This window comes from Dama dama, chromosome X, assembly GCF_033118175.1.
Source record: "Dama dama isolate Ldn47 chromosome X, ASM3311817v1, whole genome shotgun sequence".
Taxonomy (NCBI): domain Eukaryota; kingdom Metazoa; phylum Chordata; class Mammalia; order Artiodactyla; family Cervidae; genus Dama; species Dama dama.
Genome location: NC_083714.1, coordinates 61,106,486 through 61,119,313, shown reverse-complemented (window position 1 = coordinate 61,119,313; position 12,828 = coordinate 61,106,486). Strand labels below are relative to the sequence as shown.

General features: G+C 36.7%; 1 protein-coding gene across 4 annotated transcripts in view; it reads right to left on the bottom strand.

The window, feature by feature from the left end:
* CENPI (centromere protein I) overlaps positions 1-12,828 on the bottom strand; it is a 57,066-nt gene that overhangs the window by 6,620 nt on the left and 37,618 nt on the right. For 2 of the 4 annotated variants that reach the window (XM_061137281.1, XM_061137283.1), the window contains 2 exons: positions 11,785-11,833; positions 11,452-11,670 (listed from right to left, as the gene is read on the bottom strand). In XM_061137281.1, coding sequence (XP_060993264.1) covers positions 11,452-11,670; positions 11,785-11,833 — 268 coding nt within the window. Of the gene's footprint in view, positions 1-6,403; positions 6,462-9,727; positions 9,831-11,451; positions 11,671-11,784; positions 11,834-12,828 lie in introns of those variants that run through there. The other 2 variants (XM_061137284.1, XM_061137282.1) reach the window with 2 other exon arrangements.

Sequence of the window (12,828 nt, the reverse complement as noted above, 5' to 3'; positions counted from 1 at the left end):
CACGCCAGGCCTCCCTGTCCATCACCAACACCCAGAGTCTACCCAAACCCATGTCCATTGAGTCAGTGATGCCATCCAACCATCTCATTCTCTGTCTTCCCCTTCTCCTCCTGCCCTCAATCTTCCCCAGCATCAGGGTCTTTTCAAATGAGTCAGCTCTTTGCATCAGGTGGCCAAAGTATTGGAGTTTCAGCTTCAACATCAGTCCTTCCAACGAACACCCAGGACTGATCTCCTTTAGGATGGACTAGCTGGATCTCCTTGCAGTCCAAGGGACTCTCAAGAGTCTTCTCCAACACCACAGCTCAAAAGCATCAATTTTTCACCACTCAGCTTTCTTTATAGTCCAACTCTCACATCCATACATGACTACTGGAAAAACCATAGCCTTGTCTAGATGGACCTTTTTTGACAAAGCAATGTCTCTGCTTTTTAATATGCCATCTAGGTTGCTGAAAACTTTCCTTCCAAGGAGTAAGCATCTTTTAATTTCAAGGCTGCAATCACCATCTGCAGTGATTTTGGAGCCCAAAAATATAGTCAGCCACTGTTTCCCCATCTATTTGCCATGAAGTGATGGGACCGGATGCCATGATCTTAGTTTTCTGAATGTTGAGCTTTAAGCCAACTTGTTCACTCTCCTCTTTCACTTTCATCAAGAGGCTCTTTAGTTCTTCTTTACTTTCTGCCATAAGGGCGGTGTCATCTGCATATCTGAGGTTATTGATATTTCTCCTGGCAATCCTGATTCCAGCTTGTGCTTCCTCCAGCCCAGCGTTTCTCATGATGTACTCTGCATATAAGTTAAATAAGCAGGGTGACAATATACAGCTTTGAAGTACTCCTTTTCCTATTTGGAACCAGTCTGTTGTTCCATGTCCAGTTCTAACTGTTGCTTCCTCTTGTTCCTTAATCTAAGTCACACTGGGCTTCCTTTTTCCCCTTGAATCCCTTAAGTACTGTCCCCATTGCCTAGAATGCTCTTCTTCTAGCTATTTTTAGGTTGGCTTATTCTCATCTTTTAGAAGAAATCTCAGATCAATTGCCACCTCTTCAAACAGGCCCTCTTTGAACACTCATCCCTGACAACTCCAGTCACACACTCTCACACAACCGTGTTTATGCCTTTCATGGCATTTCTCAAAGTTTAAAATTATCACATCTACTTATTTCATTACTTGTTTATTGCTTGTTCTCATTAGAATAAACTCCATTTGGACAGAGATGGTAGCTATCTTTTTAAGCACTGTATTCCTAGTGTCAAAAGCATGCTGTTCTGTGCTGTGCTTAGTCATTCAGTCCTGTCTGTCTCTTTGTGACACCATGGACTGTAGCCTGCCAGGCTCCTCTGTCCGTGGTGATTCTCCAGGCAAGAATACTGGAGTGGGGTGCCATGCCCTCCTCCAGGGGATCTTCCCAACCCAAGGATTGAACCCAGGTCTCCCACATTGCAGGCAGATTCTTTACCATCTGAGTCACCAGGGAAGCCCAAGAATACTGGGGTGGGTAGCCTATTCCTTCTCCAGGGGATCTTCCTGACCCATCAAACCGGGGTCTCCTGCATTGTAGGCAGATTAAGCCCGTCAAAAGCATAGCGGACACCTAATATTTGTTGAATGAATAAACAAAGATATATCTAATTATTAATTCAAAGGTAACTAACTGATAAGAAAACCAAGAGCTTTAGAATTTCCTGAAACATAAGCTTGACAAATGCCCAGACTCATGGAGTAACTTGAGCTCTTCTGATACTGAGAAATGATTGGCCAAATTAAGTTTACTAAATTATCTCTAAAAATATGGCCAATTCTAAATATTTACAATGTGATAATTCAGCAAAGTAAAACTGTCAGAATTAAATCACACTAACACAGTATCACGGAGAAGGCAATGACACCCTACTCCAGTACTCTTGCCTGGAAAATCCCATGGACGGAGGAGCCTGGTAGGCTGAGCCTGGCAGGCTGCGGTCCGTGGGGTCGCTAAGAGTCGGACACGGCTAAGCGACTTCACTTTCACGTTTCACTTTCACACACTGGAGAAGGAAATGGCAACCCACTCCAGTATTCTTGCCTGGAGAATCCCAGGGACGGGGGAGCTTGGTGGGCAGCCATCTGTGGGGTCGCACAGAGTCGGACACGACTGAAGTGACTTAGCAGCAGCAGCAGCAACAACATAGTATCAGAGGTTATTTTCATCACCTCAAAGGTACAATCATTAGATAATGAGAAGTAAGTTGGTGACAAGGCTCAAAAGGTATTCTTTTAAGAGAAAGATTGACATTAAATCCCAGTATTTTCAGAATCATACAGAAACGTTAATTACGAAATGTTAATTACACATTTTGCCAAATGTGCACAATGCTGTTAGAATTAAACTTTCAAGGATCAACCTTCCTGCTGTATAGCACAGGGAGCTCAACTCAGTGCTCTGTGATGACCTAGGGTAACAGGATGGGGGTTGGGGGATGGCCGTGGGGGAGCTAAAGAGGGAGGGGATATATGTATACACATAGCTGATTTCACTTTGTTGTACAGAAGAAACTAACAACACTGTAAAGCAATTATATTCTAATATTAAAAAAAAAGAATCAACCTTCCTAAAATATTTTTAAAACACTTCTGATTTAAAGGAATATATTAATTCCTGAAACTCCAAAATAAGTTTGCTTACCTATGTCTAAGTTGATAGCGTTTATCATTTTAGAGACTGAATCTTATAATTAAGATGTATACACACACACAGTCTGGGAAGAAAAAAGAACTAACTTAAAGAAAATTAATTCTATTCTGTGATTCATCACGTAGTATTCCAAGTAAGAACTAGATGCAACTGGACTCCCATTCACTGTTAGCAGTAATGTAAGTTGGTATAACTTCTACTGAAAGCAATTTGACGATACCTAACAAAATTACAAAGATATACCCTTTGAAATCAATTCCATGTGGAGCAATTTTATCCAACAGACACACTTGCACATGTATGAAATAATGTATATAGTTCAAACATATTCATTAGAGTATAATTTAATAATGATTGGCAATAACTAAAAAACTCAATTGATAAGTTATATGCTTAACTTGTACTACATCCATACAATGAAATACTACAGAGACAACAAAAAGAATGAGGCAGTCCTTTATGTACAAATATGAAACAAAAGGGATTCCCTTTGTGGCTCTGTGGTCAAGAATCTGTCTACCAAAGCAGGAGATGCAGGTTTAATCCCTGGGTCGGAAAGATCCCCTGGAGAAGGGAATGGCAACCCACTCCAGTATTCTTGCCTGGAGAATCCCATGGATAGAGAAGCCTGGAAGGCTACAGTCTATGGGGTTGCAGAATTGGATACAACTGAGCAACTGAGCACACACACACACAGGCAAAACAAAAGCCAAGATACTAAGTAAAAAAAAAATCAAGAGACAGAAAAGTATGTATAATGTATAGTGTTGAAAAAGATCATTTACACAGAAATAAACAATACACATCTGGAAAGATATTCAAGAAATGGAAGGTGGCTGTTCTATAGTAAGTGTCCGCATGGAGTTCCACTTTCAGGATGGGATCACGAGGAATTCTGTGGAACTACTCACCAGCAAAACAGGCAAAGTTGGCAAAGACTGTTTTTATAAACCCAGGATTTAAAGTCTCTGGAAATTATCCTAATGACATACAAAAAATATAAAAATATTTATTCAACAAGATCTACTAAAATTCCATAAGAACAGCAATGTAAGCCATTGGTCCTTCCTAGTGAGCGTGGCAGATGAATCAGGGCTGTAAATATTTACATTAAAAATGAAGATCTCAAATTGATAATCTAATTTATTGCCAAGAAACCAGGAACAGGAGAGCAAACTAAATCCAGAGCAAGAAAGAAAGAAATAATAAAGATCAGAGCAGAAATAATAGAAATAACAAGTATATAAAGAGAGAGAATATCACACTTCCTGATTCAAAACTTACTACAAAGTTTCAAATTAAAATAATGTGTTACTGGCATGAAGACAGACATATAGACCAGTGTAAATGAACAGAGAGCTCAGAAATAAACCATCATGGATATAGCCAAATGATCTTTGACAAAGGTGTCAAGGCCATTCACTGGGGGAAAGAACAGTCTCTTTAACAAATGGTATTGGGAAAACTGCATCTCAACACGCAAAAGAATGAAGTTGGATCCTTTACACCATATACAAAAATTAACTGAAAGAAGGGAAGAAAATGGACTAAACATCTAAACGTAAGACTAAAAACTATATGGATTCCTATATCCATAGAATTTTCTATGGATTAGAAAAATCCATAGCAGGAAAGATTTATGACACTGGATTTTATGATTTCTTAGGTATGACACCAAAAGCATAAGCCAAAACAGACTATATCTATATCCATATATACATATCCAAATGGCATTATATCATGCTTAAAACTTCTATGCATCAAAGGATGCTATCAAGCAAAATGAAAAGGCAACCTACAAAATGGGGGGAAATATTTGCAAATCACATATCTGTAAATAATTAATATCCAGACTTCTTATATAAAGTATTCCTACAACTCAAAAACAAAAAAAATCAAATAACCCAATTAAAATAACAGCAAAGGACTTGTAGATATTTCTCCAAAGAAGATAAACAAATGACCAATGAACATATAAAGAGATGCTCTGCATTATGGAAATATGAACCAAAACCACAATAAGATGTCACTTCACACACATTAAGATGGGATATTATGATTGCTATTTTTAAAATGGATAACTGACAAGGACCTACTATATATATAGCACATGGAACTCTGCTCAATATTATGTGGCAGCCTGGATGGGAGGGGAGTTTGGGGGAGAATGGATACATGTATATGTATAGCTTAATCTCTTCACTGTTCACCTGAAACTATCACAATATTGTTACCCCAATAGAAAATAAGTTTAAATTTTTAAAAAGATAGTTATTATGAAAAAAACTAGGAAATAATAAGTACTGGTGAGGATATGGAGAAATTGGAATTATTCTGCACTGATGATATGAATGTAAAATTCATATGAAAATAGAATGCGGTTTCCTCAACAAAGTAAAAAAACAATTATCATATGATTCAATAATTCCACTTCTGTATATATATTCAAAGGAATTGAAAATAAGAACTTGAAGAGAGAACTTTACATGCATGTTCATAGCAGCATTATTTACAATAGCCAAAACTGGAAGCAAGATAAATGTTCATCAAAGAATGAACAGACAAACAAAATGTGGTGTGTACACACAATGGAATATTATTCAGCCTTTAAAAAGGATATTTCAAAACACTGCTATAACATGGATGAACCTTGAGGACATTATACTAAGTGAAGCAAGCAAACATATGATTCCACTTATATGAGCTACCTGGAACAGTCAAACTCACAGAGACTGAAAGTAGAATGAACGTTACAAAGGCTGATGTGAGGAAGGCGGAGGGAATAGGGAGTTATTGTTTAATAAGTACATAGTTACAGTTTTACAAGATGAAGAGTTTTAATGCCAGTGAACTATATACTTAAAAATGGTTAAGTTTTATATCATGTATTTAACCACAATTTTTAAAGCTTTTAGTTTTTTTAAGTAGAGAAAAATCAATGACACCAAAAGTTTGTTCTTTGAGAAGATCAACAATACTGACAAACTTTTGGCTAGACTAAATAAGGAAATAAAAGAAAAGATTCAAATTACTAAAATCAGGAATGAAAGGGGGAAAACATTACCAACTTTATTGAAATAAGTATTATCAAAACAACAAGATCCTATTGTATAGCACAGAAAACTATATTCAATATCTTGTAATAAGCCAAAATGAAAAAGAAAAGAAAGTATTAATTAAAAAAATAAAAGTTATTATCAATAAATTAGATAAATGATATAAAATGGACAAATTCTAGAAAAGTAAATGTTGAAAGTGACTCAAAAAAAATAGAATATATGTATAGACCTACGATAAGAAAAGAGGTTGACTAGTAGGGGACACATACATGCACCCGTGGCTGATTCATGTCCATGTATGGCAAAAAACACCACAATGTTGTAAAGTAATCATTCTCCAATTAAAACATAAATTAATTTAAAAAAACCTTCCGAATAAAAATGCCCATGACCAGATGGCTTCATGGGTAGAATTTGCCAAATATTTAAAGAAGAATTAATGTCAATCCTTCACAAACTTTTCCAAAGTTAGAAGAGAGAAAATATCCTAACTTATTCTTTGAGGCCAGAATTAACCTGAAACCAAAACCAGACAAAGACATCATGAGGAAAAACCAATATCCCTATTCTCCACAATTTACTGGGAGACCAAATTTGAAGGAAATTATGCTAGGTGAAATAAATCAAACACAGAAGGACAAATACTATAAGATACCACTTACGAATCTCAAATAATCAAACTCATAGAAGCAGAGAGAGTAGACTGGTCATTGCCAGGGGCTGAAGGAAGAAGGAAAAGAGGAGGCATTAAAAAAAAATACATGTGATAAACTAAAAAATTAATAAATTAAGAATTCATCAAAATTTAAAACTTCTGTCCTTCAAAAGATACCAAAAAATGAAAAGACAACCCACAGAATAGGAGAGAACTTTTGCAGATTATATATATATATATATATATATATACACACACACACACACACACATATGATTTGCAAATCATATGATAATCAACTGGAATTTAGACTATAGAAATCAGTCTTACAAGCCATTTAGACAAATAACCTAATTTAAGAACGGGCAAGGGTATAAATAGACATTTCTCCAAAGGAAATATACAAATGGGCAATAAGCACATGAAAAGATGCACATCAATAGCTAGCAAAAAGCACATCAATAGCTATCAGCGAAATGCAAATTAAAACCCCAATGAAATACTACTTCACAGCTTCTAGGATGGCTAGAATAAAAAAAAAAACCCAGACAATAACAAATCTTGAGGAAGGTGTGAAGAAAATGGAATCCTTACACATTGCATACCCATAGATGAACCTTGAAAACATTACACTAAGTGAAAGAAGCTAGTCACAAAAACCCATATATTATCATGAGTTCATCTTTATAAATTTCCAGAATAAGCAAATCTATATAGATATAAAGTAGATGAGTGTTTGCCTAGGTCTGGGGAATGGGGAAACTGGAGTGTGATAGCTAAGGGGCAAGGGGTTTCTTTTGGGAATAATAAAAATATTCTAAAACAGATTATGGTAACGGATGCACAGCTCAGTGAATATATACTAAAAGCCACTGAAGTGTATACTTTAAATTGGTGAATTGTACTGTATTTGAATTATATCTTAATAAAGTTGTGAAAAATAAGAAGAAACAGGAAAAAAAAATTTAAGTGCCCATATCTTTTAGAGATAAAGAATGAAACATTTATGTAAAATTGTGTAACATTTGGTATTTGCTTCAAACTAACTGGGTCAGGGAAAAGTATGAAACTGGATGGGAATAAAGACGGAGCTGGGTCTACAGGGGCTCATTATACTATACATTCTCTCTCCTTTTATATTTTTAAAATTTACAAAACATGGGACTTCCCTGGCCCTCTAGTGGTTAAGACTCCACACTTCCCCTGCATAGGGCACAGTTCCCTGATCAGCTAACTAAGCTGATATGCCACACAGTAGAGCCAAAACATAAAATAAATAAATACAATTTACAAAATAAAAAAGTTATGTTTAAAAAAAGTAATACAGGGGTAACATTAATAAAGGGAATGCCAAAGTCGATGGTAAGGTTAAGCCAAAATCTAGAAGATGAGAGCCCAGAGGGGTAAACCTAATACTCAAAGTCACTCCTGGCCTAAGGGAATCTGCCAATCCAAAGGAGTCAACTACAAAACTGAGCTGCTTCTCCACTAAGGGGTCATGAAATCAACTCAATGGACTTCAACCAGCATTTTTAAAAAATTAGAACAGAATGAAATGGAATAAATCAGAGTATGTTATACACAGTGGGGAAAAAAAGAAAAAAAAACCTGAGCTGCATTTCAACAACCTCCAAGGGCTAAGGTGACTAAAGTCAAAGCAAAGGGTTTGCCAAAAGTGGCAACTCTCATAAACTAACATTCACTTTAAACTAGAAACTCAAAGGGCTACCCCTTCAAGCTAAGAGTTCACCAGAAATAAATTAGCCTTCTCACAGGCTTGCAGTCTGTCCACCAATCATGTAAAGGATCTCAAGCACAGAATTTGCACTAGGTTAGTGGCAAAGAGCATCACTATGCTTGTATGCTTAGTCGCTCAGTCATGTCCGACTCTTTGTGACCCCATGGACTGTAGCCCACCAGGCTCCTCTGTCCACGAGATTCTCCAGGCAAGAATACTGGAGTGGGCTGCCATTCCCTTCTCCAAGAGTATCACTAGGTACATGCAAGAAGCAAATGAAAGTTCTCTCTGCAGGAAGATATCATTCTAGTTTTCTGACTCTTTCTACAAATAATAGTTCAGGTGTCCATCACAAAGTTGAAAGTAAATAGGACACACAAAGAAATTAAGCAACATGAGGAAGAAACAGTAAAAGAAGGAGGCAACAGAGACAGACACAAAACTCCTGATACTGGAATTATAGGACACAGATTACAAAACAATGTTGGACTTCCCTGGTGGTACAGTAGATAGGAATCCACCTACCAATGCAGGTTCAATCCCTGGTCTGGGAAGATCCAACATGCCCTGAGAAACAAAGCCTGAATGCCACAACTTCTGAGCCTGTGTGCTGCAACTACTAACGCCTACATGCCTAGAGCCTGTGCTCTGCAACAAAAGAAGCCACCAAAATGGAATCCCATGTACCACAGCTAGAGGGGAGCCCCAGCTCACCTTAACTAGAGAATGCCTGTACACAGTAATGAAGACCCAGAGCAACCAAAAACAAACAAATAAATAAATTATTAAAAGAATAAAAAAAACACTGCTTACTAAGTTTAAAAAAACAAAACACTGAATGAACAAATCAAGAAGCAACAAAATGGCTACCTAAAAAAAAAAAAGGCTCCCTAAAGACAAAGATAAGATGGAGGAAAAAAGGATGAAATTCCTATAGTTAAGACTTTGGAATCATTTAAATGTTTTATATATTCTAAGAATCAAATTAAATAAAAAATCAGATAAACAACAAGTTCCTACTGTATAGCACAAGGAACTATACTCAATCTCCTGGGATAAACCATAATGAAAAATATAAAGAATGTATGTATGTGGATAACTGAGTCAGTTTGCTGTACAGTAGAAATTAGCATGACATTATAAATCAATTATACTTCAATAAAAAAGATTTCTAATGATCAAATAAAAAGAAAAGAGCAATCTCTAAAACATGAAAACAAACTGAAACAAATGTACCTAATTGTATATAAAACACAGTATATGCAATGTACATTTTTCATAGGATTTAGTCCAGGAGTAAGAACTAAAAATATTTCAAAATTCATCCAGTCTCATTATTAATAGTAATATATCATTAATTTGAAACAAGCTTTTATGTATTGTATGATAAATCAGGCAAGTTATTATGAAAGGAAAAGAGAAAAAGGAAATATCAGAAAATCACAAAACTATACTGCCTCTGTGTACTTGAAAACTGTAATTTTGATTCAATTATTGAAATCAATCAGTATGTTTTTGAAGGTCTACATATTACTTTTTTCACCATCTGGTCCTTGACTACATTTTAAAACATCATCTCCTACCATGCTATAGCTTACTCTAGTGACTCTCGAGGGCTTCCCTGGTATCTCAGCTGGTAAAGAATCCATCTGCAATGCAGGAGACTCTGGTTCAATTCCTGGGTCGGGAAGATCCCCTGAAAAAGGGATAAGCTACCCACTTCAGTATTCTTGGGCTTCCCTTGTGGCTCAGACAGTAAAGAATCTGCCTGCAATGCAGGAGACCTGGGTTCGATCCCTGGGTTGGGAAGACTCCCTGGAGAAGAGCATGGCACCCCACTCCAGTATTTCTGTCTGGACAATCCCCATGGACAGAGGAGACTGGCAGGCAGCAGTCCACAGGGTCTCAAAGAGTCTCGACTAAGCACAGCAGTGACTCTCAGCTTGTGTTGTATATCAGAATATTTATATCAAAAAAGTAGATTCTGGATATCAGTTAGTAAATCAAAATGTCAGGGTGCAAGCAATCAGGCATGTATACTTTCGAAAAGTACCCTGGGTACTTCTGCTGCTGAGTCAGGTTAGAATACCTGCTCAAGTCCTACAATTTTGCTTAAATTCCTCAAATAGAGCATGCTGTGACAAAGGGCAAACCACATCGAGTCCAACACCTGTTTCTGCAAATAAACTTTTATTGGAACGCAATTACACCCATTTGTTTACTCACTGTCTATAGCCACTTTCATGTTGCAACAGCAAGGTTGAGTAATCTTGACAGAGACCATGTGGCCTGCAACGCCTGAAATATTTACAGTTCGGTCCTCCACAGCAACAGTTTACTGTCCCCTGTTCTATTTTGCACTTTTTCTCAAATATCACTCCTGTCTTGACAAGCTCATGCTCGTCCTTCAAAACTCTAATCAGCATCACTTCTGTAAAACCTGAGTTGGGTCAAACATCTGTGTATTTTTTCATTGTTCTCTGTACTTTCCCTATATTATTCATCATTCTTTATTGTAAGATGTCTGTTTAATGACTGCCTCCCCAACTGGATTCTAAGCTCTATTAGGGCAGTACTTAGATGTGTCTTGTTCAACACAGTGCCTGGTTCTTGCATGAATATATTAAACAATTATTCAATGACTATCTCTCTCATTCTAAACTTTTTTTTTTCATTTTGTTAGATTTCTTAATGCTTCAGTCTGTTCAGGGAATTCTGAATCCACAGTCTATCAGTGTATTTGTAATTCCATCCTGCTGTGTCATCCACACACAGATGATATGCACACCATTTGAGGTAAGTCACTCACAATGTTGAAAGTGACAGGGCTGGTGATAAAGTCCTAAAAAGACCCCTTTGCCTACATACTGATATCAACCTATTAGATCAGCAGTCTTTGGCTAAGACTTCAACTCTAATGATAATATTGTCTAGCTTACATTTTCCATCTTGTCTACAAGGATTTTACCAAAGCTTCAACTTTTCTGTACCCTTTTCTTACCTGGCACCACCTCTACCCAAATAGAATTGAACTAATATTCCCTCCCCCTATTTCTCACAATTGTACTTCTCATTTCACCTAACTATATTGCAGTAATGTTCACAAATCTGTCTCTGCCACAAACCAAAGCTCTTTGTGGGTAGAAACTAACTTTGAATCCCCAGAGCCTAGCACAATACCTAAAAGTTAGCTGATACTCAAAAAGTATGACTGAACACATGTCTTGCAATTCAGACACACTAAATTTACGAAATTTCCTATTTGTGCCATCATGGTATTCCCACAGAAAATCTAAAAATTGTTTAAATATTCTTACCTGTAGCAGAAATGAAACAGTATAACTCAAAAAAGCAGGATGATGGACTAAATTTAAACTTTTTTTATACTCTGCTACTGAAGCATTTCCTAAGATTTCAGGGTCAATAGATAATCCTTTCTGGAAGGGCCTGGATGTCCACAGACAACCAACCATGGCTGTCAAATACTGATTAAATTCTTGATAGGTCTTGCTGCTGAAGCTGAACTCTGATTTTGTCTATTGGGAAAGGAAAAAAATTTTCATTATCACCTATTCTCCCTTCGTTTCTTATTCCCAACAGATCTTATATCTCTACAATGGTGACTTAATACAGAGATTCATCATCCATACCTTGTGTACAAACTCATTTTTCTTTGCAGCAGTCAAATTTTTATGATACCTAAAAGAACAGAATAAAACTTTTACCATTAAATGCCTTTCCTATGTAAATATAAACAAAAGTTTACATTTTAAATATATGTACATACACAAATATCCAGCTGTCTAGTTAAATATTTTTTTCCTTTTGTGGTACATTTTCCTCAAAGAATAAAAATTAACAGAGGCTCAAATACTGAATTGTACACTTAGGATATGCACTTGACTCTGTAAATTGTATTTCAGTAAAAAAAAGAAAGGCAATGTTTTTAATGTTTCAGTATTAAAAATTAATAAGAGTCTCAAAAGCAGCTTCTGATACATAACATTTTCTTCATGTGGAAAAAAAGGTGCAGTAGACAGGCTAAAGGGAAAACCTAGAAGTATAATTTTTTCTTGACTGAAAATTAGCTTTTGAACATTTCAGTTCAGTTCAGTTCAGTCGCTCAGTCGTGTCCGACTCTTTGCGACCCCATGAACTGCAGCACGCCAGGCCTCCCTGTCCATCACCAACTCCCAGAGTCCACCCAAACCCATGTCCTTTGAGTCAGTGATGCCATCCAACCATCTCATCCTCTGTCGTCCCCTTCTCCTCCTGCCCTCAATCTTTCCCAGCATCAGGGCCTTTTCAAATGAGTCAGCTCTTCGCATCAGGTGGCCAAAGTATTGAAGTTTCAGCTTCAACATCAGTCCTATTTAAACCTTAGCATAGTCCTACAAGTTATGCCAAAAGGGTCTACACTTATGGCCTAAAAAGAGCAATTTCAGTCCATAAGTGGAAAAATTAGAAGGTATCAGAAATTTAATACTTACAGTTCCATATAATTGGTAATAGCTCCCCTTTATCTCCCAGAAAATGTTCTTTTAACCAAAGAAGCTATGTAGACTTAAATCAGTTGTTAGTTGTCAGTAAATGACTAATTTTTCTTTGCAACACAGCAACAAGAATTAACAATGCTGAGTGCAACAGTACCACTGCACAAAAAGATCCTTAACTATGAATTCTTTTATTACACG